The sequence below is a fragment of the Pelmatolapia mariae genome, linkage group LG17 (genome assembly GCF_036321145.2).
Source record: "Pelmatolapia mariae isolate MD_Pm_ZW linkage group LG17, Pm_UMD_F_2, whole genome shotgun sequence".
Classification (NCBI taxonomy): domain Eukaryota; kingdom Metazoa; phylum Chordata; class Actinopteri; order Cichliformes; family Cichlidae; genus Pelmatolapia; species Pelmatolapia mariae.
In genome coordinates this window covers 3918425-3943950 of record NC_086242.1, presented here as the reverse complement: position 1 = coordinate 3943950, position 25526 = coordinate 3918425, and the positions used below count along the sequence as shown (strand labels likewise).

The 25526-nt window shown below is 41.4% G+C and overlaps 2 protein-coding genes across 7 annotated transcripts in view; one reads left to right on the top strand and one right to left on the bottom strand.

The window, feature by feature from the left end:
• Positions 1-7999: 7999 nt before the first annotated feature.
• On the bottom strand, positions 8000-23298 carry bcat1 (branched chain amino-acid transaminase 1, cytosolic). 2 transcript variants are annotated; one of them, XM_063500734.1, is made up of 11 exons: positions 23164-23298; positions 22636-22695; positions 20161-20355; positions 19708-19818; positions 19461-19580; positions 19216-19376; positions 18887-19029; positions 18235-18320; positions 17859-17999; positions 14127-14204; positions 8000-8845 (listed from the first exon to the last, which is right to left on the bottom strand). In XM_063500734.1, the coding sequence occupies exons 1-11, from the start codon at positions 23281-23283 to the stop codon at positions 8807-8809; spliced, it is 1254 nt and encodes a 417-aa protein (XP_063356804.1). In that variant the 5' UTR covers positions 23284-23298; the 3' UTR covers positions 8000-8806. The 2 variants fall into 2 exon arrangements, with proteins under 2 accessions (XP_063356804.1, XP_063356803.1); XM_063500733.1 differs by having other exon boundaries at positions 19216-19580.
• lrmp (lymphoid-restricted membrane protein) overlaps positions 22229-25526 on the top strand; it is a 30125-nt gene continuing 26827 nt past the window's right edge. For 2 of the 5 annotated variants that reach the window (XM_063500729.1, XM_063500728.1), the window contains exons 1-2: positions 22231-22581; positions 24668-25383. In XM_063500729.1, coding sequence (XP_063356799.1) covers positions 24723-25383 — 661 coding nt within the window. In that variant the 5' untranslated portion in view covers positions 22231-22581; positions 24668-24722. Of the gene's footprint in view, positions 22582-24667; positions 25384-25526 lie in introns of all 5 variants that reach the window. The other 3 variants (XM_063500732.1, XM_063500730.1, XM_063500731.1) reach the window with 2 other exon arrangements.

Sequence of the window (25526 nt, the reverse complement as noted above, 5' to 3'; positions counted from 1 at the left end):
TTTATTTGTGTGAAGGACCGCTTACAGCAAAGACATTTGCTCTGTGCTCACTAGCTCTTTTCTCTGAGTGAAGAAAGCGCTCTGTTCTTCTACCCGTCAGAGGTTTAAGTGGTTGAGAGTTCACAAGGTCATGGTTTTGGTTCCACACTGTGCATCCTGTTTCATGACTCAGGTCGCTATTAAACTTTTCTGTACTAAATAAACAGTGTAATCCGCCCCAAACCATAACCAAAGGATGGGTTGTGCTCCCCATTAACAGTTTTGCAACTTGGCAGTCACAGTTTTTAAATCGTTTTCTTATTACGTTGATTTAAAAAAATGAATTTAGGCAGCATTACTGGATGTATACAAACGCTTTTATGTAAAAAAATCTGATTTTACCGTAAGACTAACAGACCGAGGTATGCTGGATGGTGATGCTATTGTGTTCCACCCACTAATACTGACAGTAGACCAGCATCTGTGCCTCTATATGAAGTCTGTGGTTGGATAACATTAATCTCCATGTACTTTCTTTGAGTTATGACTCTCTGTAAAGAAGCTGATCATCAGTTCACCTCTCTTAAAAGTTCTTTGCACCATCAAAACCTTCACTAAGAGTAGATGTGATATCGGCCCTGCTGATACTGTGAACATCACGCCCCACAAATGCAAATTGCAAAGGGTTAATCAGCATTAGTTTGCATTGTTTCCTTCATATTAACTGTGCAGTAAATGCATGATGTTCTTAAACACCCTTCTGCCCCTTAACACCCATGATCAGCAGCAATTGCACCTCTTTCTGCTTCTTTACAGCAATTCTGAGAGAAAAACACTGAAGAGACACAAACAGACAACCACAATGGCACTACACACACACACACACACACACACACACACACACACACACACACACACACATGAACAGACAGGACTTGATTCTAATTGGGTGACCCAAAGCCACTGATATCATCTGCCATGGTGTGAGACCACAATCGCACCCAGAGCGAGCGGCGGTGCAGATACACCGCCCCGTCGGAGGAAGACCGGAGGAGTGAGGGAAGGAGGAAGGTTAAAGAAAAGGCGAATAGAAGACAAACAGGCCTGAAACGAAGAAGGAGAAGAAGAGGGAGAACACAACAACAACGACAAAAACACAAAGTGGCGCCGAGTTCATTAATTAGAATTTCAAATTGGACAAACTCAAGATGACAGCGTTGCGCTTGTCAAATCAGATCATGCCCTGGCGGGATGAGAGAGAGGGAAGGCAGAGAGAGAGAGAGAGAAGGAGGCATACTGCTCAGAGCCAAATACCACTCTTAGTAACTGAATGGGTGCCATCGCTCCGTCTCCCCCCTCTCTCCATTTCCTCTGATTATGCCGACCGCCTCCCCTCTGTCCTCGCGTGAATGTCACGGCTGCCTTAACGAGGAGTGACAATTAAAACATCATCACCGTCTTCAGGCTGAATGGGAGCGGCCTGCCTGGGAAACAGAGAGACAGAGAGAGAGAGAGAAATAAAATAAAAGAAATGAAGGAGCTACAGGGGGGGAAATACTTTGAGAAGAGAAAAGTGGAGAGATACTTTGGCAACGTACTGAACTCTGAAAGCATTAGCAGCGCCCCTGGGCTAGGACCTGCCCGAGGAGACCTATAACTAGTGACCTCCTTAAAATCAGTTTTTAAAAACACATCTTGACAGATTTGATTTGACGTGGTTTCACTTTTTATCATCCTCTTTTTTTTTTTTAATCATTTTCCCATTTTCTTATAGTGATAGTGCAGTGGTTTACATATTTACCTACTAAAAGTAAAAGTTCACCAGTTGAGTTCCAGGAGGAGACAAAACTCTTTGGGGTTGTGTCAGAGAGGGCATCTGGTGTAACAATCTGCCAAACCAACCATGTGGAGCGACCCACTGTGGAAGCCTTCTGAATAAGGAAGCAACTGAAAGCAACCATACTGATTATTGATCTTGGTTTCTTTGCTGTCCCTCTTATCTTGTCATGTCTGGTTTATTTTTGTCTGAATTTAGTATTTTTCACTTTTTTTTCACAGCACTTTGGAAGCTCTGATTTTAAGAAGCTTCTATTACATGTGTGATAATGATGATGATGATGATTTACTGATATAACCACGAAAAAAGAATACCATAAATTACCAGCTTGCCACTGTTAGACACATACTATTATAAGAATCATCTGATCAGCTCAAATTAAATATAAGTGACGTAACAGCTCAGGTTTACCTTTGTCCCTTCTTAAAGCAACCACCTGTCTTAGATGTAATGTTAATGATGTTAATGAGCTTTTAGAAGCTAATTTATAACTGATGCTTACTCAACAAACTGCCTGCATTTAACAGCAATAGAAAGGAAAAGGAGGATTATTATTAGATGCTAAGAGATGCTCTGTGGCTACTCCACCAGTGCCATCGATTAGGCGGGCTAGACAGCGTTTGGCGTTTTTAAGTCTGTGTTTTGTGTCTGTGTGTACATGTGCACTCAACAGCAGCTGTGCACACTGCACACAGGAAAGGAGCTGTTGCCAAAATGAGCCATCTTCAGAAAGATCCAAAAATTGTCCAACCACTGGGCAACCCCGCACCCGCACCCGCACACACACACACACACACACACACACACACACACACACACACACACAAACTATGGGATGCACAGACAGATTATGACGGCTTAGTTTAACGACAGTTTTAATAGCACATGAATTTACTAGTGGACACAACTTACCCCCATCTTTAAGCTAGCTGAATTCACGAGTGTGTGTATGCGTATGTGTGTATATGGGCACACACAAACAGATAAGCACTCTCCATTTTGATGGCTTTCTGTTATGACTCCATAATGCTAATTACTTTGGTTATGTTCCAGCTTCTTTCAGGGAGACTGTGTGTGTGTGTGTGTGCACACAGAGGATGACAGAAAAACATTTGCATCATTAAGAATTGTCGAGGCATCTCTGTAAAGCCAGGCTCTGACATCCTGAGAGGATTCTGCACCGCCTGTCCAGAATTCCACTTGACTTTCACTTTCCCTATATCAAACAGGACTGCCTGGACTCCACTGCTGGCTCTGGTTACTTCTGCTTTTCCTCTCTCTTTCTCTTTTCCTTATTCTCATTTCTCTTAGCTTTCCCTCTCTCCTCTGAGAGTGTGGGCGGCACCTACCTGCACTACGTGGCCCTCCCAGAGGTCTGCTCTAGCAACTGGCGGAATTCCAGTGGATGCACCTGCTTCCCATTTCCTCATCAGTGTGCATATAAAAGAGCTGGTTCAACATCCACTCGTCACCAGGTCGCCACAGCCATCTCAGCTTCAGGTCCTCGATCTCTCAGCTCGTTTCCCAGTCAGTCGATTCAGCTCTGTTTTCCCTTGGAGTTTCTCTGGATGCACAATCACCCTCTTATTATTACTCACATGCCTGCCCACTTCCCACCACTCTCTAAAGAGGAAGTTAACCAGCTGATGTGCTTGCTTACTTCTGAACCCACCTGTTATCTCTTTCAAATTGGCATTCCATGCTGTTATTGATCCTGTTATTGATTTTTAAACTATTTGTTAATATACAATTTAAATGGTAAATACACCTCTTTAGCTTTGTGTAATGACCCACAACATACAGCCTGGAGCATTATAGAACTACTCATGCATTAGTACTTTGTTTAAAACCATTGCACGCTGCTATAAATGCTTTAGATGTTGACTTGCATTGGCACCGCAAACGTCTCAGTGAAAAAGAAGTAGTGATTTCCAGCACACACACAGAGTATCATGTGTTCCATTCAAAGGGTCTTTCTTTGTCAAGGACAGGGTCTTTTGAATGGAACATCTTCCCCACATTGAAAATACAGAGGTGAGATGCATGTGGGACTGTATCCTTCTTCTTACACCTCATACGTTTTCCTACATATCTGCCAAACCAAGAGAGCTAGAAAGAGTTCAGTACATTTATTAGATGTGCAAATAAAAGAAGGAAATAAGTTTTCCTTCCATGATGTGTGGTAAGACCCCATAGAGAATCTTTGAATACAGCTACGTGTTAGGTGCTGTGACGGTGAGAGTTAGAAAAGGAGACTGATGCATTTCTCGTGTTACGTTAAGAACTGTGAGGCTACAGCCAGCAGCCAGTAAAACTCAGCAATTAACATATTATATCTCATTTTGATAAAGCTTTATCTTAAGGTACACATATTCACCATTAACTTGTGGCTTATAGGCATATACATTTGTAGCTTATTTGCCCTTTATTAATGATTAGAAAACATTTATTATTATTATTGACTTATTCTTCCAAAACCAAACTCTGTGTCCTCTGAGACATTAGCTGAGTTTGCCCTTAATAACCTCCTAATCACTGCTTATTGATTATAAGAGTCAAACTGCTAGTAAGCTAGTTATGGACAAGAGCTCAATTTATAAGCTAAGTTTAAAATATGGCTAATTACACAGTATTAACAGTTCTAGTCTGTTTCATCAGAGTAGTCTGTATTTAAGTGGAACCGTTATCATAATTTCCAGTTCCATATTTTTATTTTTTATTTTTTCACCATTCAAAATATTACTCCAGTGATGTCCGCATACTTAGATCTGTTTCCTAACTCCTATTGGAGGCGTTAATCAAACTGGATGAAACTTGCTATAAAAACTGCTGAATGTTCCAGGATTATCAATATCTATATAGCTTTTGGGAATCATAATTTCTTTTTATAACACTCAAATTTATATACACATATATATATATATATATATATATATATACACATATGCAGTCCTAACAAGACAGAGACCATGATCATAGCTCCTCCTGATCTATATTCTAAAATCAGTCAGGTTCTTGCCCCTTTCTGTTCTTCCGCTAAGCCAAATATTCGAAATCTTGGAGTAATATTTGACTCTTCTTTGGGCCTTGACTCACACGTAAAATCTCTGTCTCGTTCCTGTTTCTTTCATTTAAGGAATATTTCTAAACTGCGACATATGGTCTCCTTAGCTGAACTGGAAAAAATTGTCCATGCATTTGTGTCATCACGTTTAGATTATTGTAATTCCCTGTTTACCAGCTTGGATAAATCATCTCTTTCTCGCCTCCAAGCTATACAAAACGCAGCAGCCAGACTACTAACTCGCTCTAGCAAGCGAGCTCACATCACTCCTATTTTATGTTCTTTACATTGGCTCCCAATAGATTTTAGAATTCGTTTTAAAATTATTGTTTTAACATACAGAGCACTAAATGGCCAAGCCCCAGATTATTTATCCAAGCTTCTCACAAAATACACTACTGCTCGCCGTCTCCGCTCACAGACTCAGAGTTTGTTGGTTGCTCCCAGAACACGTCTGAAGACGAAAGGGGACAGAGCCTTTCAGGCTGTGGCACCAAGGCTGTGGAACAGTCTACCTCTACAACTACGTTTGGTTGACTCTGTGGAATCCTTTAAAAAACAGTTAAAAACTTTACTGTTTAAACAAGCTTTCTGTTGACCAATGCCTTTTATATTTTTATATTTTTTAATTTACATTTAAATTCTATATTGTGTATATTGTGCATTTTGCTATTTATTGTTCTGTTTATTTTAATCTCTGTGTGAAGCGCTTTGTGACTACATGTCTATGAAAAGCGCTTAATAAATAAACTTTACTTACTTACTTACTTATATATATATATATATATATATATATATATATATATATATATATATATATATATATATATATATATATATGTATATATATGTATATATATATATATATATGTATATATATATATATGTATATATATATATATATATATATATGTATATGTGTATATATATATATATATATATATATATATATATATATATACATATATATATAAAACACCCATCTCGCCCCTGCGGGCGGTTTATCCTTCAAGCTCGGGTCCTCTACCAGAGGCCTGGGAGCTTGAGGGTCCTGCGCAGTATCTTAGCTGTTCCCAGGACTGCGCTCTTCTGGACAGAGATCTCCGATGTTGTTCCCGGGATCTGCTGGAGCCACTCGCCTAGCTTGGGAGTCACCGCACCTAGTGCTCCGATTACCACGGGGACCACCGTTACCTTCACCCTCCACATCCTCTCGAGCTCTTCTCTGAGCCCTTGGTATTTCTCCAGCTTCTCGTGTTGCTTCTTCCTGATATTGCTGTCATTCGGAACCGCTACATCGATCACTACAGCCGTCTTCTTCTGTTTGTCTACCACCACTATGTCCGGTTGGTTAGCCACCACCATTTTGTCCGTCTGTATCTGGAAGTCCCACAGGATCTTAGCTCGGACATTCTCCATCACCCTTGGGGGCATCTCCCATTTTGACCTCGGGACTTCCAGGTTATACTCGGCACAGATGTTCCTGTACACTATGCCGGCCACTTGGTTATGGCGTTCCATGTATGCCTTGCCTGCTAGCATCTTGCACCCTGCTGTTATGTGCTGGATTGTCTCAGGGGCATCTTTACACAGCCTGCACCTGGGGTCTTGCCTGGTGTGATAGACCCCAGCCTCTATGGATCTTGTGCTCAGAGCTTGTTCTTGTGCTGCCATGATTAGTGCCTCTGTGCTGTCTTTCAGTCCAGCTTTGTCCAGCCACTGGTAGGATTTCTGGATATCAGCCACCTCCGCTATCTGCCGGTGGTACATACCGTGCAGGGGCCTGTCCTTCCATGATGGTTCCTCGCCTTCCTCCTCTTTCTTGGGTTTCTGCTGCCTGAGGTATTCACTGAGCACGCTGTCAGTTGGGGCCATCTTCGTGATGTATTCGTGGATGTTTCTTGTCTCATCCTGGACTGTGGTGCTGACACTCACCAGTCCCCGGCCCCCTTCCTTCCGCTTAGCGTACAGCCTCAGGGTGCTGGACTTGGGGTGAAACCCTCCATGCATGGTCAGGAGCTTTCTTGTCTTTATGTCAGTGGCTTCTATCTCCTCCTTTGGCCAGCCTATTACCCCAGCAGGGTACCTGATCACGGGCAGGGCGTAGGTGTTGATGGCCCGGATCTTGTTCTTACCGTTCAGCTGACTCCTCAGGACTTGCCTGACCCTCTGCAGGTACTTGGTGGTTGCAGCTTTCCTAGCGGCCTCTTCATGGTTCCCATTTGCCTGTGGGATCCCCAGGTACTTGTAACTGTCCTCTATGTCTGCAATGTTGCCTTCTGGTAGTTCAGTCCCCTCAGTTCTGACTACCTTCCCTCTCTTTGTTACCATCCGACTACACTTCTCCAGTCCGAATGACATTCCAATGTCATTGCTGTATACCCTGGTAGTGTGTATCAGTGAATCGATGTCTCGTTCACTCTTGGCATACAGCTTGATGTCATCCATGTACAGGAGGTGGCTGACAACCGCTCCGTTTCGTAGTCGGTATCCGTAGCCAGTCTTGTTAATGATCTCACTGAGGGGGTTCAGGCCTATGCAGAACAGCAGTGGGGACAGAGCATCTCCTTGGTAGATCGCACTTCATGTTGACTTGTGCTATGGGCTTGGAGTTGGCCTCTAGTGTTGTACACCACATTCCCATTGAGTTCCTGATGAAGGCAATTAGGGTCCTGTAGATCTTGTACAATTCTAGGCATTCCAGGATCCAGCTGTGGGGCATTGAGTCATAGGCCTTCTTGTAATCAATCCAGGCTGTGCACAGGTTGGTCAGTCTGGTCTTGCAGTCTTCTACACATTATATATATATATATATATATATATATATAATGTGTAGAAGATGATCTCAAACAAACGGCGGCATTACATGAACGTCATGTGTGCGTTCTTTAGATCACATGCATGTTATGAGCATGCGTAGGTGTATGCTGTTGACGTATATGTTACGTATACCTGCACATTGGTGTTTCGTAATACATGTTGTTAAACTATTTTTAGTGGAATGTGTTGTCATGGTTATTTGCAAATAGGTGTTAATCAAGAGGTGACACTAATAGCGCCTGTAACTGATGTATGTTGCAAAGAAGAAGGACAATAACTATATGTTCTTATTATTTATTATTCATTCTTACAGAGAGGCTGTTATTCATCACTGTTTGTTTTATTCAATAATATAATGAAGATAAAAAGAAAAATATCACAATTAACATACATGTCCGTGTTTTTATACATGATCATAAAAATACGCACTGCAGGCCTGCTAATGACCAATGAAAGGCCTGTAGGGTGCTTTTTGGTAGTATTTCTTCATTTTCTTAAAGAGGCCTTGATGCAGTTCATCACCTGAATGGAAAAAGATGTTTCTGCACCCTGTAATGTCAAAGCTATCTGCTAGTGACCAAAGTAAGTTTTTCATACCACACTGTATACCTTTTTACAACCAGTTTCAATAAGCAACACTAACCAACCAGTCAGGGAAGACACCTTTGTTTCTGTTCTGTTTCTGTTCACCCTCCTGGTTCATCATACAGAAAATGAAAATTTTACTTCCAACACAACTTTAATTTGTTTAAAACATCAGCATCCTTGACAGACATTGACTTTTAAGTTCGTGTTTTTATTTTAGACCCCACGAGTTCAAGCCATTTTGTAGCAACTTTGAAATTCTTACGCAGTCATGTGAAACTTATTAACGCTGGGATGCTGGAAAGAAGTTACAGAGCAAGTCCTCATGGCGGGGATAATGTAAGTTATTGTGCAGCATTGCATGAGACGTTATCCTACTTTATTAACTACTTTGGACAGTTCTGTGTTTGTGTTAAATTTAAGTGTAAACCTAAGTAAAGGAGTCACTTATATTGCAGTTAGATTCCAAATATTGCACATACTTTACATTGCTTCACTGTGTCCAGGCTCCTTTGACACTGCTACACCATGAAAGTCCAGTCACTAGGTGTGCGTCCGTACTGCAAGAGAACAAAGGTCATGAAAAGGTTACACGAAAATCTGGTCCTTTGGGGCCCGCACAGAAGAAAATCTCATGCCACTAAGTACTAAACTTCTCTCGCCTCAATCTGCTTAATTGCGAGCGCAACACAAATCAAAAAATGAACTCAAATATCCGTAAGCAAATCTGCAAACTCAGCCGCCAAACGGAACACAACACAACACAGAGAAAGGAACTATAATAAAAAATCAAAACAAAATGTTCCCCAATCCGTGACAGCCGCGGAGACAAATCCAATTATTTGTGTCTCATGTTGCAAATTTGTTCTAATGGTCGAAGTGAGAAAGTAAATAAACGCCTGCGAAGGGGAAACAAAAGAATGTGATTTCTAATTAACTTGAAAGAGGAACAGCAGGGCGACTTAGTAAACCCATCTTTCATCTGCTGCCTCAGACCACTCGTTTGTTTGTTGCACAATGTTGTCTTCAAGAGGGGCGGGAGGAAGAGCGTGTGTGGGGGGCTAACACTGCGCTGCTTCCCTCCAAATGAAATGTCAACAGATTTAACAGCGCTGCGGAAGGAGCGCAGCATTTTCCAGCGTTTTGTCAATTTTATTGTTCATTAAGCTACGCACCCCCCCACCCTCCAACCCCGTCCCCTCGCCCCTCTTCCCCCAAATCCTCTTCTTCCTCCTCCTCTCGCACTTGTTCGAGGCTTCATTTGCAGCATCTTGGCTTTGAAGATCACAAAAGGCTGAGGCAATAATTGGGTTTGTGCAATTACGACAAGCTTAATGAGAGAATTCGGGAGTTTGTCTTTGCCCCTATCTGCAACTCTCCATTAGGCCAGCGACTGTCTCTACTCTGTCGACGAAGGAGGATGTTATCGCACACAAAGATGGCGGCAGTGCATTTGTCGCACATATCACTTACAAGGCCTGGATGATGGAGAGAGGAGATATGCTAATTGACCAGCACAGACTTGCAAATACAAACAAAAAAAACAAACAGAGAGCAGAGAAAGTAAAGAGAAGAAGACAGAGAGAAGGCAAGTTGAAGCGATAAGTAGCGTAAACTAATCAAAGTGCTTAGAGGACATTTAGGAGATCAAGAAGACATAATATCTTTATAACACTGTAATGCAGTAGTGAGGCCTCCAATGCAGATGTAGTCAAAATAACTGATTCTGCTTTGAAAGTCCTTCAGTTTCTCTCCAAGTCCAGAATGTCAGAACACCGAAGGATTTAGGAGATGTGATCAACAGTTAAGGTAACTGACCTTTAAGAATCATAAACCCTTAGATGACTTAATATCTCCCACACAAGTCCAGACAACTGCCATCTTTTAGTTTGTTTGCAGGAAGTTTCATTCTGATCACTATACTGTGCACTATGTGATTTCATCACTGGTGATAACGCATATGGGTCTATAGCTACAACCCAGAGGTTTGCAGTTGCATAGGCCAGCAAAGGAGCAGGTGAGAGGCACCACCAAAGGCACAGGAGGATCAGTCCGAGTGTACACCAGCACACAGCTCATTGAAAACAAAGTGGGCCCTATGTGACCCTCAGTGTAAAATGAGTACAAGTGCAGAAGTAAAAGTGCAAGAGCACAACAGAGGACTTGATCTAAAAGTAGCAGCCACGAGTAGTAGACGACGATCTCGAAGGACAGACTGGCTAAGTTCAAGTCAGATGCTGGGTGGCTATGGTTCTGGAGGTAAAGCAGGTCATCTGCTAAATGGAAGCCTGGTTGCTCCAATCTGAATGCCAAAGTATCCATAGGCAAGATGCTATGGATCTGTGTTGCTCCTGATGCATTCATAGGAGTAAGAACGTTCAGTTTTATTTATATGGGGTCAGAAACAGTCCACTTAATGTGCTCTATATTATAAGGTAAAAACCCTACAATAATACAGAGAAAACCCCAACTATCAGACGACCCCCTATGAGCAAGCAACAGTGGGAAGGAAAAACAGAACGAAACCTCCAGAAAAACCAGGCTCATCTAGGGGAATCCATCTGCCATCTGTTAGCCATGACTGGGAGAAAGGACAAAGTACTTAGACTTGTGTGAATGAAACATGTTGTATAAAGCACTTTGGGTGCTCAGGTAGAGTAGTAAAGTGCCAAATAAGACCCAGTCCATTAAAGATTTTTAATTTATTGGTAGAAGCCACTGAATTGTATAATACCGCCTCCTGTAGTTTCACATCCAGCACACAGAAAACATGCAGAAATGTTTTATTTATTTTGGATTTTCAATTTATCTGCTGTACCACTGAAGACATTCTCTGTTATGATCACGGCCATGTCTTGTCTGTCCATGTCTGTCCCTGCCTTCTGTTTCTTATACTCCATTTTCATTTCTGAAATTGCACATCTTCGACTACTTTCATTTTGTCATAGTGACTCTCACCAGAGATGTGAGTGAAGGAGTTGAGGAAGAGACGGGAGTCAAGTCAACTGGCACTTAATATGAGACATCCGTCCTTTGGAGCCTCTTTTTAAAGCGATGTCAGTCAAATATTATATGTGTCACAACTGCATCATAGATTGTTTGGTTGGAGCTCAAACAAAACACATTACTGCTGGGATTGGTTTACAGGTCACAGGCAAGAGGATGGAGGACAGAGGAGATGAGGAAGCAAATTAGAGAAGTGAGATAACCTTTTCTCTTTTGTTACTGCTTGATGTCACTTTCTGTTTAACTTGGTAGTGTTGTTTTTATTGGAGAGCTTCCTGTTTTTCTGATTCCCAGACTGTTTCCCCTGTTTCCTATTAGCTACTAATGTGTCAGTTTACCCTCCACCTGCCTGCCTGCTTGTGTCTTGGAGTTGTTCCCAGTTGGTTCCCTTTTGGTTTGCTCTCATTAATTATCACCCATTCGGATCATTGATTTTTCTCTGTTATAAATACTTTGCCTGGACTTTTATTAGACTCATCCTGCTACTTCCCTGCAGGGGCATTAATTGTTTTTTCTCTCCATTCAAGCTCATTATAGTTTCATTTGCTACCTGCCTCCCTATTTGCTTTTTCCTTACGAGTGTAAACTGACACATACAACTGGTTCTGAAGCCTATTCATAGATTAATTCAAATATTCTAGACTAAGCTTTATAATTTTAAATGCCTTTTTTAAAGCCTAGTTATCTAAAGTAATGGACAGTGCAGAAGAGAGGTGAAGAAGAGAGTGCAGACAGGGTGGAGATGAGTGTCAGGAGAAAGATGGCAACAAGAGTGAAAGGGAAGGTTTACATGATGGTAGTGAGACCCGCTATGATGTATAGTTTGGAGATGGTGACACTAACAAAAAGCCAGGGGGCCAAGCTTGATGTGGAAGAGTTGATTTTCACTGGGACAGACAAGACAGGACAAGAAATGAGTGCATTAGAGAGACAGCTCAGATTGATTGGTTTGGAGACAAAAAAAAACCAAGACTGAGATAGTCTGGACATGTGCAGAGGAGGGATAATGGAATACTGGATAAAAGATGTTGAAGATGGAGCTGCCAAGCAAGAGGAAAAGAGGAAGAGGAAGATTCATAGGGTGAGATGGAGCGGGATGATCCCCTGTGAGGGAGCCAAAAGAGTTTTAGGCCATCTTAGACTTCAAGCTGCATCACATTGCGTATGGAGAATAGCTATGTGGCCTTCAGACTAGCTTCATGGAATGGGCTTTCATGGCTGAGCAGCCACATCCAAGCCTTACCTCAGTAAGTGCATTGGAAAGTGATGGATGCAGTGGGGTAAAGTAGAGGAATATAGACCAGTGGAGACGTGCTCCCTGGAGTGATGAATCACACTTCTCCTTCAGGCAATCTGAGTTAGGCGGGTGCCAGGAGAATGGTACTCACCTGACTGCATTGTGCAAAGTGAAGGGGGACTATGGTGTAGGGCTGTTTTTCGGGAGTTGGGCCTGACTCCTTAGTTGAAATGAACTCTTCATGCTTCAGCATTCCAAGAAATGTTGGACACATTTTTCCCAGCTTTGTGAGAACAGTTTGGAGATGGTCCAACATGACTGTGCACCAGTGCACAAAGCAAGCTGCATAAAGACATGGATGAGCCCGTTTGGGCTGAAAGAACTTGACTGGATTGCACAGAGTCCTGACCTCAGTCTGACAGAACACTTCTAGGATGAATTAGAGTGAAGACTGCGAGCCAGGCTTTCTCGCCTAACTTTAGGGGCTGACATCAAAAATGTGCTTCTGGAAAAATGGTCAAAAGTTCCCATAAACACACTCAACCGAACAACTGAAGCAGTTGTGGCTGCAAAGGGTGGGCCAACATCATGTGAAAACTAAGAATAGGATGTTACTTAAGTTCATATGTATGTGAAGGCAGACCAGCAAATACCTTTGGCTATATACTGTATGTCAGTTTGTTTCTATAACATGTAGGATGTTGAGGTCATCTGTTAAGCATGCACAGGTAAATTTCAGGTGAAAACACTGTTTGAGGACAAAATGCACTGTGCTGAGAACTAACAAGGAACTCAAGTAAGGATCACACTCAAGCTCATATCGCTGCTAATAGGCTCATTGCACAGCACAATAACAGAAAGAAGGCAATACACAACAGCCTCATTAACACAAATCTAGCCTTCAGCAAAGCATATTATGAATCTCTTTAAACCTGCAGTGCTGAGTAGACTTTAAATGTGACCTGATTATAGGCCATGTACAATATTACCAAGTCATTACTCATTACTTAATGAGATATTTCACTTATTATGTACTTACAGCAAAATAATGGAATCGGTGGGTGTATGATAAATAACGACCGACGGGGGTTTGTTAAAAAAATAACAGTTTAATAGTTTTATCTCAATGACTTACATAATAACCACTCAGATAACCGTTCTGTAATGCAATTATGGAGATGCAAGATAAGTGAATATTTGGAGGGAATATTTGTTTTTAATAGGTCTTGCCTTTCATCAGCCACATTAATCATTTAATTTAGTAACATTTCCATTTATTTGCCTTTTTTCCAGTGAAACCTCTTAGTTGTTGCCTACCAAAAGTGAGTAACTAACAAGGCAGGCCTGTGACAAATTATAACACTGCTGTCATCTAGCCCAGTAAATCCAGCTCCCACCTTTTATTTTGTAGGATACTGTTCAAGTTAGAGTGTTTCGCATTACTGAAGGCTTTATTCAAAGTAATTTAATAATACGCGAGAGAAGAATCCTTGGGGTAAAAGGAGTGTAAAGAACATAAATGTTCAATCAGCTGTTACTAAGCTCGAGCAAGCATCTGTGGGAAAACAGTGTCGGCATATGTGTGGGCATCCACCTACCTGTATATCCGTGAGTTCTTTTGTGAGCCGTGATGTCAGCTTCACTGACTGCTTATCTCGACAGGGGATATGCAAGTTCTAAAACACACAGTTTTAATAATTTTATTGTCTCTGCAAATCAACTTGTTGTAAAATAAGTTTAGAGAAAAGGGTGAACATTAAGTGAGCAGATGGAGTTAAAGCAAGAGGCCACAGGGTTCTGGTCACAAGATACCATGAGCCTCATTATTCAAAGCAATCCCTATAAGTATTAAAGTATGCTATTTTCATATTAAACCATTAATCAAATACAGATGGTGGAGCAGGCTTTTTTCTTTACATTATATTTCTTAAAGGGAAATGTAATCACAAAATGTATATTTCTTTAAGCTGTGATTAAGCAGAAGGTGACATGGCAAAACTTTTTGCAAAGTGATGCGCTATATACTCACTGGCCACTTTATTAGATATACTTATTCAACAGCTCGTCCCCACGTTGACATGCTAAAGCTCAAAGTGAGCGTCAGAATGGAGGGAAAAAAGGCCATTTAAGTGAATTTGGCATCATTATTGGTGTGTTTCAGAAAATGCTGATCTACTGGGATTTTCCCACACAACCAACTCTAGGGTTTACAGGAAATCATCTGAAAAAATGAAAATATCCACTGAGCCATAGTTCTCTGGGGGGAAATGCCTTGTTGATGTCAGGGGTCACAGGAGAATGGTCAGATTGCTTTGAGCTGGTAGGAAGGCAACAGTGACTCAAAAAACTGCTTGTTCCAACCATGATATGCAAAAGAGCATGTCGAGCCTTGAACCAGATGCTACAGCAGCAGAAGACCACAGCAGGTGCCAGTCTTATTAGTTAAGAAATTACTGGTGACCAGTGTTGGTCAAATTACTTGAAAAAAGTAATCAGTAACTAATTACTGATTACTTCCCAAAAAAATAATCCCATTACTTTACTGTTTACTTATTTTCAAAAGTAATTAGTTACTTAGTTACTTAGTTACTTAGTTACTTTTTAAAACATGATTTATCCCCTAAATAGGTAATAAAGCGATAGATCTTTCAGCCCAATTCTACTTTTTCTGCATAATCCATCATATAAAATGTAATAAAATGAAAAAGTCTCTTTTTAAAACTTGTTTTATTAGTTTTAATCTTTTAACTTTATGCATTAAGCAAACATTAAATTATATGCAACATTCTCTGACTGGAAGAAATTTGATTTAAACAAATTTAACATTTAAACCTATTTTCTCCATATTCCAGCATATAAAATAAAATAGTTTTTTGTGTTTACACTCACTCTTTCAAATAGATGCACGTAAAACACAACAGAAAATAAATAAAATGAAAGACTCAGCGGTCCTGTTGCTCTATTTTCACCTGTATAGCAGGAGTGGGGCAGGCGGAGGTTTGCCCTACTGCAGGTGTGCCGCAGCGGTCAGTGGAAGGATACGGCAGTTTCTCTGTGAATTTCACATTCCAGCGGCAGCGTATTTGGTGCTTGCCCAGACGTTTAGGGGTTTTTCGCTGTAAAAAGAAGTTTTCTTCCCACGCAGTGAGCAGCGGACGCAAAAAAATCACGGTTTTAGTAACACAGTAACGCAGCGTGCTTACGGGAAAGTAACAGTAATCTAATTACCTTCTTTGCAATAGTAATCCCTTACTTTACTCATTACTCGAAAAAGTAATTGGATTACAGTGACCGTATCTGCTGGTGACCGCCCGCAGTGTTGGTCAAGTTACTTGAACATAGTAATTAGTTACTAATTACTGATTTCTTTTCCAAGAAAGTAATCCAGTTACTTTAATGAAATCTAATTAAAATCTAAACCTATTTTCTGCATATTCCAGCATATAAAATAAAACAATTTTTTGTGTTTACACTCAGTCTTTCAAATAGATGCAAATAAAACACAGCAAAAAATAAATAAAATCAAAGACTCAGCAGCACTAAGTCCTGTCGCTCTTAAATCTATTGTCACCTGTTTAGCAGGAGTGGGGCGGGTGGAGGTTTGTGCTGTGCCGCAGTGGTCATGTCAGTGGGGGGATCCGGGGGTTTCTCTGTGAATGTCACATTCCCCTGGCAGCGTGCTCGATGCTTGTTCAGATTTGAAGTTTAATTTTTCTCTGTAGAAAGAAGTTTTCTTCCCACACAGAGTGTACAGTGGATGCTAATGTTTTTGTCACTTTTTACGGAATCAAACTTAAAGTAATGTGAGTACGTCCAAGCTTTAAACGTTACATGGTTGTACTCTCTTCTGCACTCCATATTATCCATTATTGATCTGCACATGTCTGTTGCTGCCACGGATGTCGCGCTCGTACATCACTGTCATCAGACACTCTCACAAACAAAAATCACGGTTTAGTGATGCAGTAACGCAGTGTGCTTACGGGAAAGTAACAGTAATCTAATTACTTTTTTTGCAATATTAATTCCTACTTTACTTGTTACTTGAAAAAAGTAATCAGATTACAGTAACGTGTTACTTTTAATGCATTACTGCCATCTCAGGCTACCCTTCAGCTTTCTGGTAGAGTCACCTATGGCATCATTTTAGAAATCCTATGTTCCCTCATTCTTGAATTATCGGATTCAAAAGATTCTCAGAAAACAGAAAACTTGACCTCTGACCTTGACCTTGAGATTAAAGTCACTGAGATTCGAACTCGTTCAAGATTTTTAGTGGCTGCACCGTTGCTCCAGTCTCGAATTATCTTGTGTAAAGCCTCCTTGGATACAAATCTAAGTTATTATAACTGTTAATATAATCACAAACTTGGGGTCCATGCCGCCCACCTGCCCGATGGGGTAACAACAATACCCCATCAGCTTTTTACAGCTGAGCAGTAAAAGGGAAACTGAGGCTACAATTCGCATGGGCTAAAACAAAAACATAAAACAGAAGACTGGAAAAATGTCGTTAGATGGTAGAGTCAGAACAAAATGAAACAGTGGATCCATCCTGTCTGTGGTGTAACAGTGTGGAGGATATATTTTAGAACATACTGAACTCCTTAGTACCAACTAAGCATCATTTAAGTACCACTGCCTACCTGAGTACTGTTGCTGACTGTCCCTATGCCTTTATGTCCACAGTGTATCCACCAACTAATGGCTGCTTCCACCAGGATAACATTCCCTGTCACAAAGCTCAAATCATGTCAAATTGGCTTCTTGAACATGACGATGAGTTCACTGTTCAACCAAGCCTCCACAGTCACAGATCTCAGTGCCTTTTGGATGTGGTGATACGGGAGATTCCCATCATAGATGTACAGCCGACAAATCTGCAACAGCTATGTTATGCTACCATGTCAATATCGAGCAAAATCTCTGAGGAATGTCTCCAGCACCTTGTTGAATCTGTGCCAAAAAGAATTAATGCAGTTCTCAAGGTAAACCTGAAGGAAGAACTAGTAAGATGTACCTAATAAAGTGGCTAGTGAGTGTAAGAATACCAAGTTAGCTAAACTTGCTACTTAGCCCAAGATTCCCAGGAGTCCCGGGATTTTATGATCACACTTCACTGGTGGTTATCATTAAATACTGTTAGTATATTCAACTGACATTTTTAAAACTATAGCATTTGCTGCAAAATTTGAATAAAGTGAAATATATTTAACAAAAACACATACTTCAGTATCTTTAGCGACCCACACTACAGTATGATTGGATTTAATGTATATAAATTTGTTTCAGACAGGAAACATGTTGTTTGTCCCTCATCCCTACAGTACCTCTCCCAGGTAGACAATGTGTCCAATAGGGCAGATCATGCAGGCAGTCCCGCTGCCAAACATCTCTTTGACCTGCTGCTGTTTGAGAGCAGAGCATAGCTGGCTCATGGTGAGGTAGCGCTCTGTCACTTTAAACTCACCCTGAAAAAAACAGAACAGCAATCTTTTGAAAATGTGTTCATGCACTGTAACCTTTGAGATATGTCATTAGCATCTGTTGTACTGCTGTTGTTAAAAGTGTGTTCATCTGTCCATCAAACAATAGAGAGTCAGGCATGCAGCTACTGAGATCAAACCAACTTCACAGATTACATGAAATTTTACACAGGAGATCTTTTAAAAACATGCACATCTGGACTCTATGTGTGTCCGTTACCCATTTCCTGGTTAGTTCTAGGATGCTCCGTCGAGTAATGCCTGGGAGAATGATGCCATCCAGAGGTGGAGTTGCAAGCTCCTCCTCTATTAGAAAAAGAAAAACATTACTTGATATAATAAAAAATAAAAGAAATATGAGGGTTTTTGGCAATATTTTCTCATTGTTTTGACTGTATATTAAAAGATAACCTTGTACCCTTTGATGTAAAACCTGGTTTTGTGGACTGTTATGAAGCCTCAACCTAAGAGCAGTTCCACTTCCTGTTAGACCCACTGTACATAAATAGTTGAAACTGAGCAATTTACAAAATGGACACATTAGTAAAGAAGGTTTAAAACTAGCAACAAAAACCATAAACTCATCAGAAAAGTGTTTACTGAGGCAATAAATCAAGTGAATAGCAGTGTAGTTTCCTAACAGCCATCCAAAGAGCTTTAAGTTCTTTTTTTGACTAGAAAGGTCACCACTTCCTGCTTATTAGACACAATGTAGGTTTATGTCCATCATTCCTATACAATGCCTTAAACCTACATCCTTTCTAATGACCAGCAGGGGGTGACTTTTGTGTGTAATTCTGCCATATCAAACATACGGAGCCCCTGAAAGTAGCGTCATCGTTATTAAGATACAGTCTCTGCAACTGACCAACCTCCATCCTGATTGATCCAGTGCAGGAAAATATTCATAGTTCCTGCCTCAGTTATCTGGTGGTCCTGTCCATACAGCCAGAGCACCTGCTGACACCCGTAATCATCTGCTTCGTACTGGGCAAACAGGGAGCATCCATAGTTCCTGTGGAAATCCAAAGTAAGATCGTTAGGATACACCTGTAAAAAAAAAAAAGACTTGTTCTGCGTGTTATACATACCCACACTGTAAAATCTTAATTACCAAATCAAACTAAGTCTTATATCAGAGTGCAATGGCTGATATCTTAGGAAATTTAAGCAAGCTTTCATACAGTATGCATCTACCCACCCTCCCATCTTGCAGTCTCCAGTTCCTCCTTTCCAGGCCCGTGTGTATTTTGGGTCAGCCCACAGGGAGATGGCATCTGCCTCAGAGTTGAAATAAGAGCCAGCTTGACACAAGATCACATACAGCAAGGCACGGCCAGGCCGCTTTACGCCCAGAGAAGGCTGCCATAAACACATTAAGGAAATTAAATTGTTTTTCAGTTTTAGAAAACATTCGCCCCACAAGAACGTCACCATCCTCCTCACCTCAGTGCTAATAAATGTTGGCCTTATGTACAGACTCGCTGAGTCTGATTGAGGAACCCAGTCCTGGTCAATCTCTACCAATCTCCTGATACACTCCAGCAACTCTGTCTGATCAAAGGCCTGGAGGAGTGAGACAACAAAAGACAGAGGGCGATAGTAAAAACGTATTCATCATTGTTTTTCCCCAGCTCATTCGTTCATTTATTCCCACATTAAGCCCCTTTGTTTTTCTCTACATCCATCTTACAGGCAGACAAGCTCTCTTGGCAGAGTTAGCCATGCGGCTCATGTTGAGCATCGGTCGGAAGAGACGCAGTCGGCTGTCATCTCCGCGGTATACCTTGAAGCCTTCAAACAGCTATTGAGAATACAGAGAACATTGAAAATACTGAATTCTTTTTAACCCTGATGGCATTTTTAACCACACATTCAAACTGTAAACTGAAATAATGCCAACAGCTTTATTCTGTTAATATATGCATTTATTTTACTGCAGTACAGAGTTATTGTTTATTCCATTAAAGCTCAGTGTGCTATTGTCCATTAGTCAGAATTTTACAAATTTTGTCTTTACTCAGTACCAAATTAAAATAGGTGTTCAAAAACAGCCTGGTATAACATAAATAAGAATTTGAAATGTGAATCATGCAAAGCTTTTCTAGCCGAGCTCGTAAATTAAAATATGGAGGGGTTTGTGTACCTGAATGCCATAATGTAGTGAGGAACAGGCTGGGTGGAGGGAAAGGTTTGTGAACGGCCTGATGAACGGGGCTTGCCAGCCCTCAGTCACGCTCCACTCGACGGTCAGCATGTGGTCAGTGAAGACAGTCCCAAAGTCAACCACATGTGGCTTGGTTTTTAGAGCAGGGGAAAGCTGAACAACCAGGTCAACTGCCTGGTTAAAAACACAGAGCAGAATTATTATTATTTCTTTTTTAAAATAAAGGGATGCATGAATCTGAATCCAGGCTGTGTTAACATTTACATTTGCGATCACATTTCACCAACTGATCCACTAATCATGGAAAAGCACTCCCTGCAAAGTCTCATGAGCACACTTTCTGATCATAAGCATATTATCTGCATGCTGTGGCTTTCTTTGCAATCCTCACCTCTCCTTAGAGACAAATGCAGCACATTAAATCATGTTATATAGAAAATAAAGTACTCCTTGTGTCATGCTTCATTAGTGATACAAAACAACAGGATGATGCAGTATCCAGCACACAGCTGCACCATTTTTGCACTGTTCATTTTGAAGTTGACCTTTGTGACCCTGCCTACAACAACTGGTGCTCCTACCGAAATGCTGGCTCTCATTTGGCTATTAAAGTATTTTCAATGGCTTTGAAGCATTTATGTCACGACACTGGAACGCTGCTGCCGTCATCGGTGCACCGCATCTGGAATAGCCTGATTTTGGTAACAGACATTGATTGTCTCTGAGACCCACTGTGATCATAAACAGGCCGTGGCTATGCTATGCTGCCATGCTAGACCATATTTCCCCATCCATGTTTGGCCACCAGGGGTTGTTGTAACACCAACATTGATACAAGGTAATTCAAGAACTGGACAGTTAACCTCCAGTGATATGGCTTTATAATTAAATCAGTGGGACTGGAACACACAAATGAGAACTGCATTCAAAAGCAAAGCAATATTTATCCCCCTAGAAGCTCTCTATCTCAACTAGACCACCCAGAGGTCAAAGATCAGTGGGTTAAGTATGAAACAGAACAGCATCAAATTAACACTGACGCCTTGAATATGACTCATCCAGTCTCTGAGTCCGTGATGTCACCAAGCTACCTCTGTGTTGCTGCAGTGACAGCAGGTTGAGAGAGATGTGAAAGATTTATCAAGAACTATGTGAAAAAAAAAGGAACAGTTGGGAGTGCTGTCCTTTCCTGCTGTTCAGCAAGACGGAATAATGTGATCCTTCTTTTGAAGAGACACTTCCTGCTGGCCAGCAGTCAGTTGTGTGTTAGAATTGGCCAGGATTAGATCGGCACTTTATCCACTCCCTTCTGGTGCAGACGGTTGCTTGCACCATAATCCCAGATTACAGTTCCGGTGGCTAGTGGTGAGTGACCACGGTACGAGCACTGCGTGAAATTGATTAGAGGAGTGCAGTTATTCTGTCACTGTTTTTCAATCATTCTGAACATAAATACACAAATGTGATGCACGTCTTCTCTGCAGACAAACCAAAGTATTAGCTCCTATGTCGAACACCTTCACATAACAGCACAGGAACGCAGTGGTAGTTTTAGAATGTGACAGCGTGCGCCGTCCTCAGAATGAGCCATAATCCTTCTTCGCTGCTATCTGCATCCAGCCAGTGTTCGGCTGGGATTAAATGGCTATAAATATGAATGTAGCTGAGTGTCTACAATGTCCAAGAAGAAGAAAGAAGGCAGCACAGGGCGTCTGACCTGGGTACTCCCACTACAAGGCAAATTGAGTCCCTTCATGTGAGGTGCCTTTCAAATATCTGACCTGTCAGAAAATAAGAGAGGTTTCAGGATAGAACTGATGGAGACGCTCATGTACCAAACATACAGGTCAAACTGCAATACATAACTCCAACTTTACATTTCTTTCAATGGAAGTGAAAGTTGGCAGACATCTCCAAGCCCGGGCCAGTGTGCGTCTGCACATGTCCACCCTAATCTCTACCTGAGCCTGCTATCTACTGCTCAGGTGGTCAGGGTCAGAAAACAAGCAAAGCTCCAGCTACTTAGCGTGAGCTGGGAAAGTGGATTCTGCTGAGCAGGCTGCACTTGTGACAAGAACCAGAGTGCACCACATATCCCCCCCTCCCTCCTCTTTCTCCCTTCTCTAAAAATGGCAGCATCATGGACAGGCTTACTCGGGTTGACAACAAATGGACTTCTTTAAGTGCTGGGATTTGTTGGGATTAGTTTTTCAAGTGTTTGTCGTCACAATATGAACGCCGGTTCATGACTGACTCTCAAGGCCTTTTGGTGCTGCCCTTGGCAACATGAAGAAAAGCAGCGGAACCGGAGTATCTACTCTGTAGGGGGACGGGGAAGATTTTTAGGTGCTGAGAAGCCGAGGAATCACCAAGATGCTACACCTGGAGCTGCTACTGAGGGTAGGTGTCTTTAAGACATTGATAGAATTCAGACAGATGAATTTGATTCATTACCTTGAAGCTTTGAGTACTGTCGTCAGCCATTGGGGTGGTGGCTCGCACGCAGATGTGTCCCTGAAAACAGTGACAACAATCTAAACAATATGAAGATGGCAATAAAAATCAACAGCATACAAATGTGTCTGGATTGTACAAGGATTTTACAGAGGGGAATATAACCTGGGAAAGCTGCTTTAGTCAGGGGGAGCAATAAACCCCCTTTCACATTACTAATTAAAGTGGCTTATTTTGATATATAATGTACTGCACTCTTATTTCTACTGATAAACATCTACAGAGCTGCTGACTGTGTGAGTTTGTGTTATACTTTATATTACGACATTTCTCTTTAAAAGAATTAAGTTTTAGCTCAGTGTGAAATGCTGATATTGTCACTGCAACTCTTTGTGTTCGTCACACTTATTCTGGTTAAGAGGTGGGATTACAGGAAATAAGAGATGAGATAGGAAGTGTGCTTACTACCAGATTAAAGAACAAACATGGTCACTGACATTTAACAGTGCTTTAATAGTGATACGTTACCTTCAGAGAGGAGACGTCAGACCTGAGGTCGCTGTGATGGCAGTGAAGCCCGCACTGGACCTCCAAGTTGTACTTACTAAACCGCTTACACTTAATCTCTCGAACTGAAACCAGTCCCATAACTGAGTTGTACTGGCAGCAAAAATCAAATGAACCCACCTTGTGTTACAGGCAGGAAATAAGTCTCTTTTACTATTTCTATTCTCTTTATTTGACCTGTTCTATTTTATTGTATTGGTAATGGAAATAAGGTTATAGGACTGTGTCTGAGTGTGGAGGGGAGTAGGCTTGTGGGACACAATTAAAGGCATGACTATAAAGTGAGACTAACGTACTGCTAGCCTGCTATACTGAGTGCTATGTCCCCATGAAACCACAGGGAGGGGGTGCTGACTCACTTTTTAGAGTCAGAAACACCCACCGACGTTTTAACTCCTTGTGCCTCGAGCTTCCAACTACCTGTGCGCGTGCTCAGCTTGAGCATCTGGACAGTTGGCCAAACATTTTGTGGCGGATTCGATCATACGAGATTAAAAAGGTAACAAATATCTGCATATGTATGAATATTGAACAAGGATATGAACAAGGATATTTAAAAATAATAGTCGTCAGAGGTTTGCATGTGCATGACTGACTTTAAATGTTGCTGTAGCACAATTTATTAATTATTTTTTTTACGTAGATTTGTGTACAATGAGTAGCTCATTCTATGGATTTAGTGTGATTAAATGACGCCCACTTTTGAACTTAAACGAAACGGGTTGTATTAAAAAAACAAAAAACAAACAAACCTAAAAGCTTTGCTAAAAAACACAAACAGATAAAAAAAAAAAAAAAAAAAAAACAACCAAAAAACCCCGCTGTTGTGTATTTTTTTTTTTTTTTTTTTTTTTTTTTTTAAATCTCAAGCTAACTCTGGAATTAATTGGCTCGTTCTCACACCTGTGCGCCAAAGTAGGCGAATCATCGAATCTGAACACATTTGTTTGAATCTGTTCGCATCATGAGATGCTACCGTTTTACAGCCTTGTAGACTGGTTGGTATATAACACTGTATATTCTCCTGTTATATTCCTGCCTTATTAAACTATTTGGGCTTTTAGTTAGATTTTAATATGCTTCCCATTCCCTTTAAAAGATATCTTCCTGCTTATTTACCCTTCCTAACACTGAACCTCTAAATATTTGGATAACTTGAATGATCACATAGCTCATTTTTGTTATTTGGTTCCTCCAAAAAAAAGAAAAAAAAATCCCCAGTCCTTCTTATATAACACTATTCACGCTGTAGTTCTATTTGCCCATTATCTGCTTCTAACCTTGGAGTTAGTCCAACCAAAGATAAGCTGTCATATACACGGTGAATGTGCTATTTATCCAGTGCTTCATGGTGTTATGCTGCTAAGTGTTTGTGGTTTCCCTGCTGAAAAAACTGTGTTTGGTATTGCAAGGTTCTATTTTAATTCATTTTTATCAAAACGGTACTTTCTTGTTCTTTTTTCAGACTTCAGCCTCTCCTCTAGCCAGGAAACCAACATCACACCCTCGCCGTCAGCAGCATGGACTATTGCACACCTCAGCCGTCGCGCCGTCACAATCCCGTGGACAGCATCTGCCGCAAACTGCAGACAATTCAGTGGCGCGGTGACCGAGAGCCCAATTCACCCTTCCAGATTCCCAAACTGTCCTCCAACAGTTACGACAGCCCTCAGTGTGGCCTCAGGCACAACTTGGAAGCCATCCTGAAGAAAGGGACCCTCCATAGAGACGACAGGGAGAAGGAGAAAGCGAGAGAGATGGGGATGCCGAGCTCTGCAGCTTCCCAGCATTCCTCTGTCCTTCTGACCACACCTTCCACTCCTACATGCAACCGCTCCACACCAGCTAATGTCACATACACTATCACTAGTACTTTGGGGGAGCGGCGATGTGCTGATGGAAGTGATTTAAGACAAGTTAAAACGTGGCAGAGGTATTGTTCGACCCCCACGGGCCAGTCCAAGGACTCCCCTTACTTTACATTCACACGAGGACCTCAGTCAGCACAGCCTGATAGCGAGAGGCCGAGCAGGAGCCCACCTTTGTCTCGTAACTTCACCCAAAGTCGCAGCACCCTCTCCTACAACCTCAACTTCAGTTCTGCAGACAATACAAACCCTGCTGAGTGTGAGCTACCCTACCCAGCTCTGGTTGTGAAAAGACTGTCTATGGGAGATGGAGGTAGGGTGCAGAAGTAGCTTCACTGATCGTTAAAACTGTCAGCTGACAAAAATGATCTTTGCACATAAACTGTTACATTAGCAATAGATCCTCGAAAATGATTGTAGTCACGAAGCTGTGGATTAGAAAAGCATGGAGTTGTC

Excerpts from the sequence above, each read along its gene's own strand:
- bcat1 (XM_063500733.1), bottom strand. The coding sequence starts at position 23,283 with ATGGGACTGGTTTCAGTTCGAGAGATTAAGTGTAAGCGGTTTAGTAAG. Across the intron at positions 19,030-19,215 it reads GGAGACTGCAAGATGGGAGG|GAACTATGGATGCTCCCTGT; the intron begins GTGGGTAGATGC and ends GGATTTCCACAG. Across the intron at positions 14,205-17,858 it reads ACATTGTCTACCTGGGAGAG|AACTTGCATATCCCCTGTCG; the intron begins GTACTGTAGGGA and ends TGTGTGTTTTAG.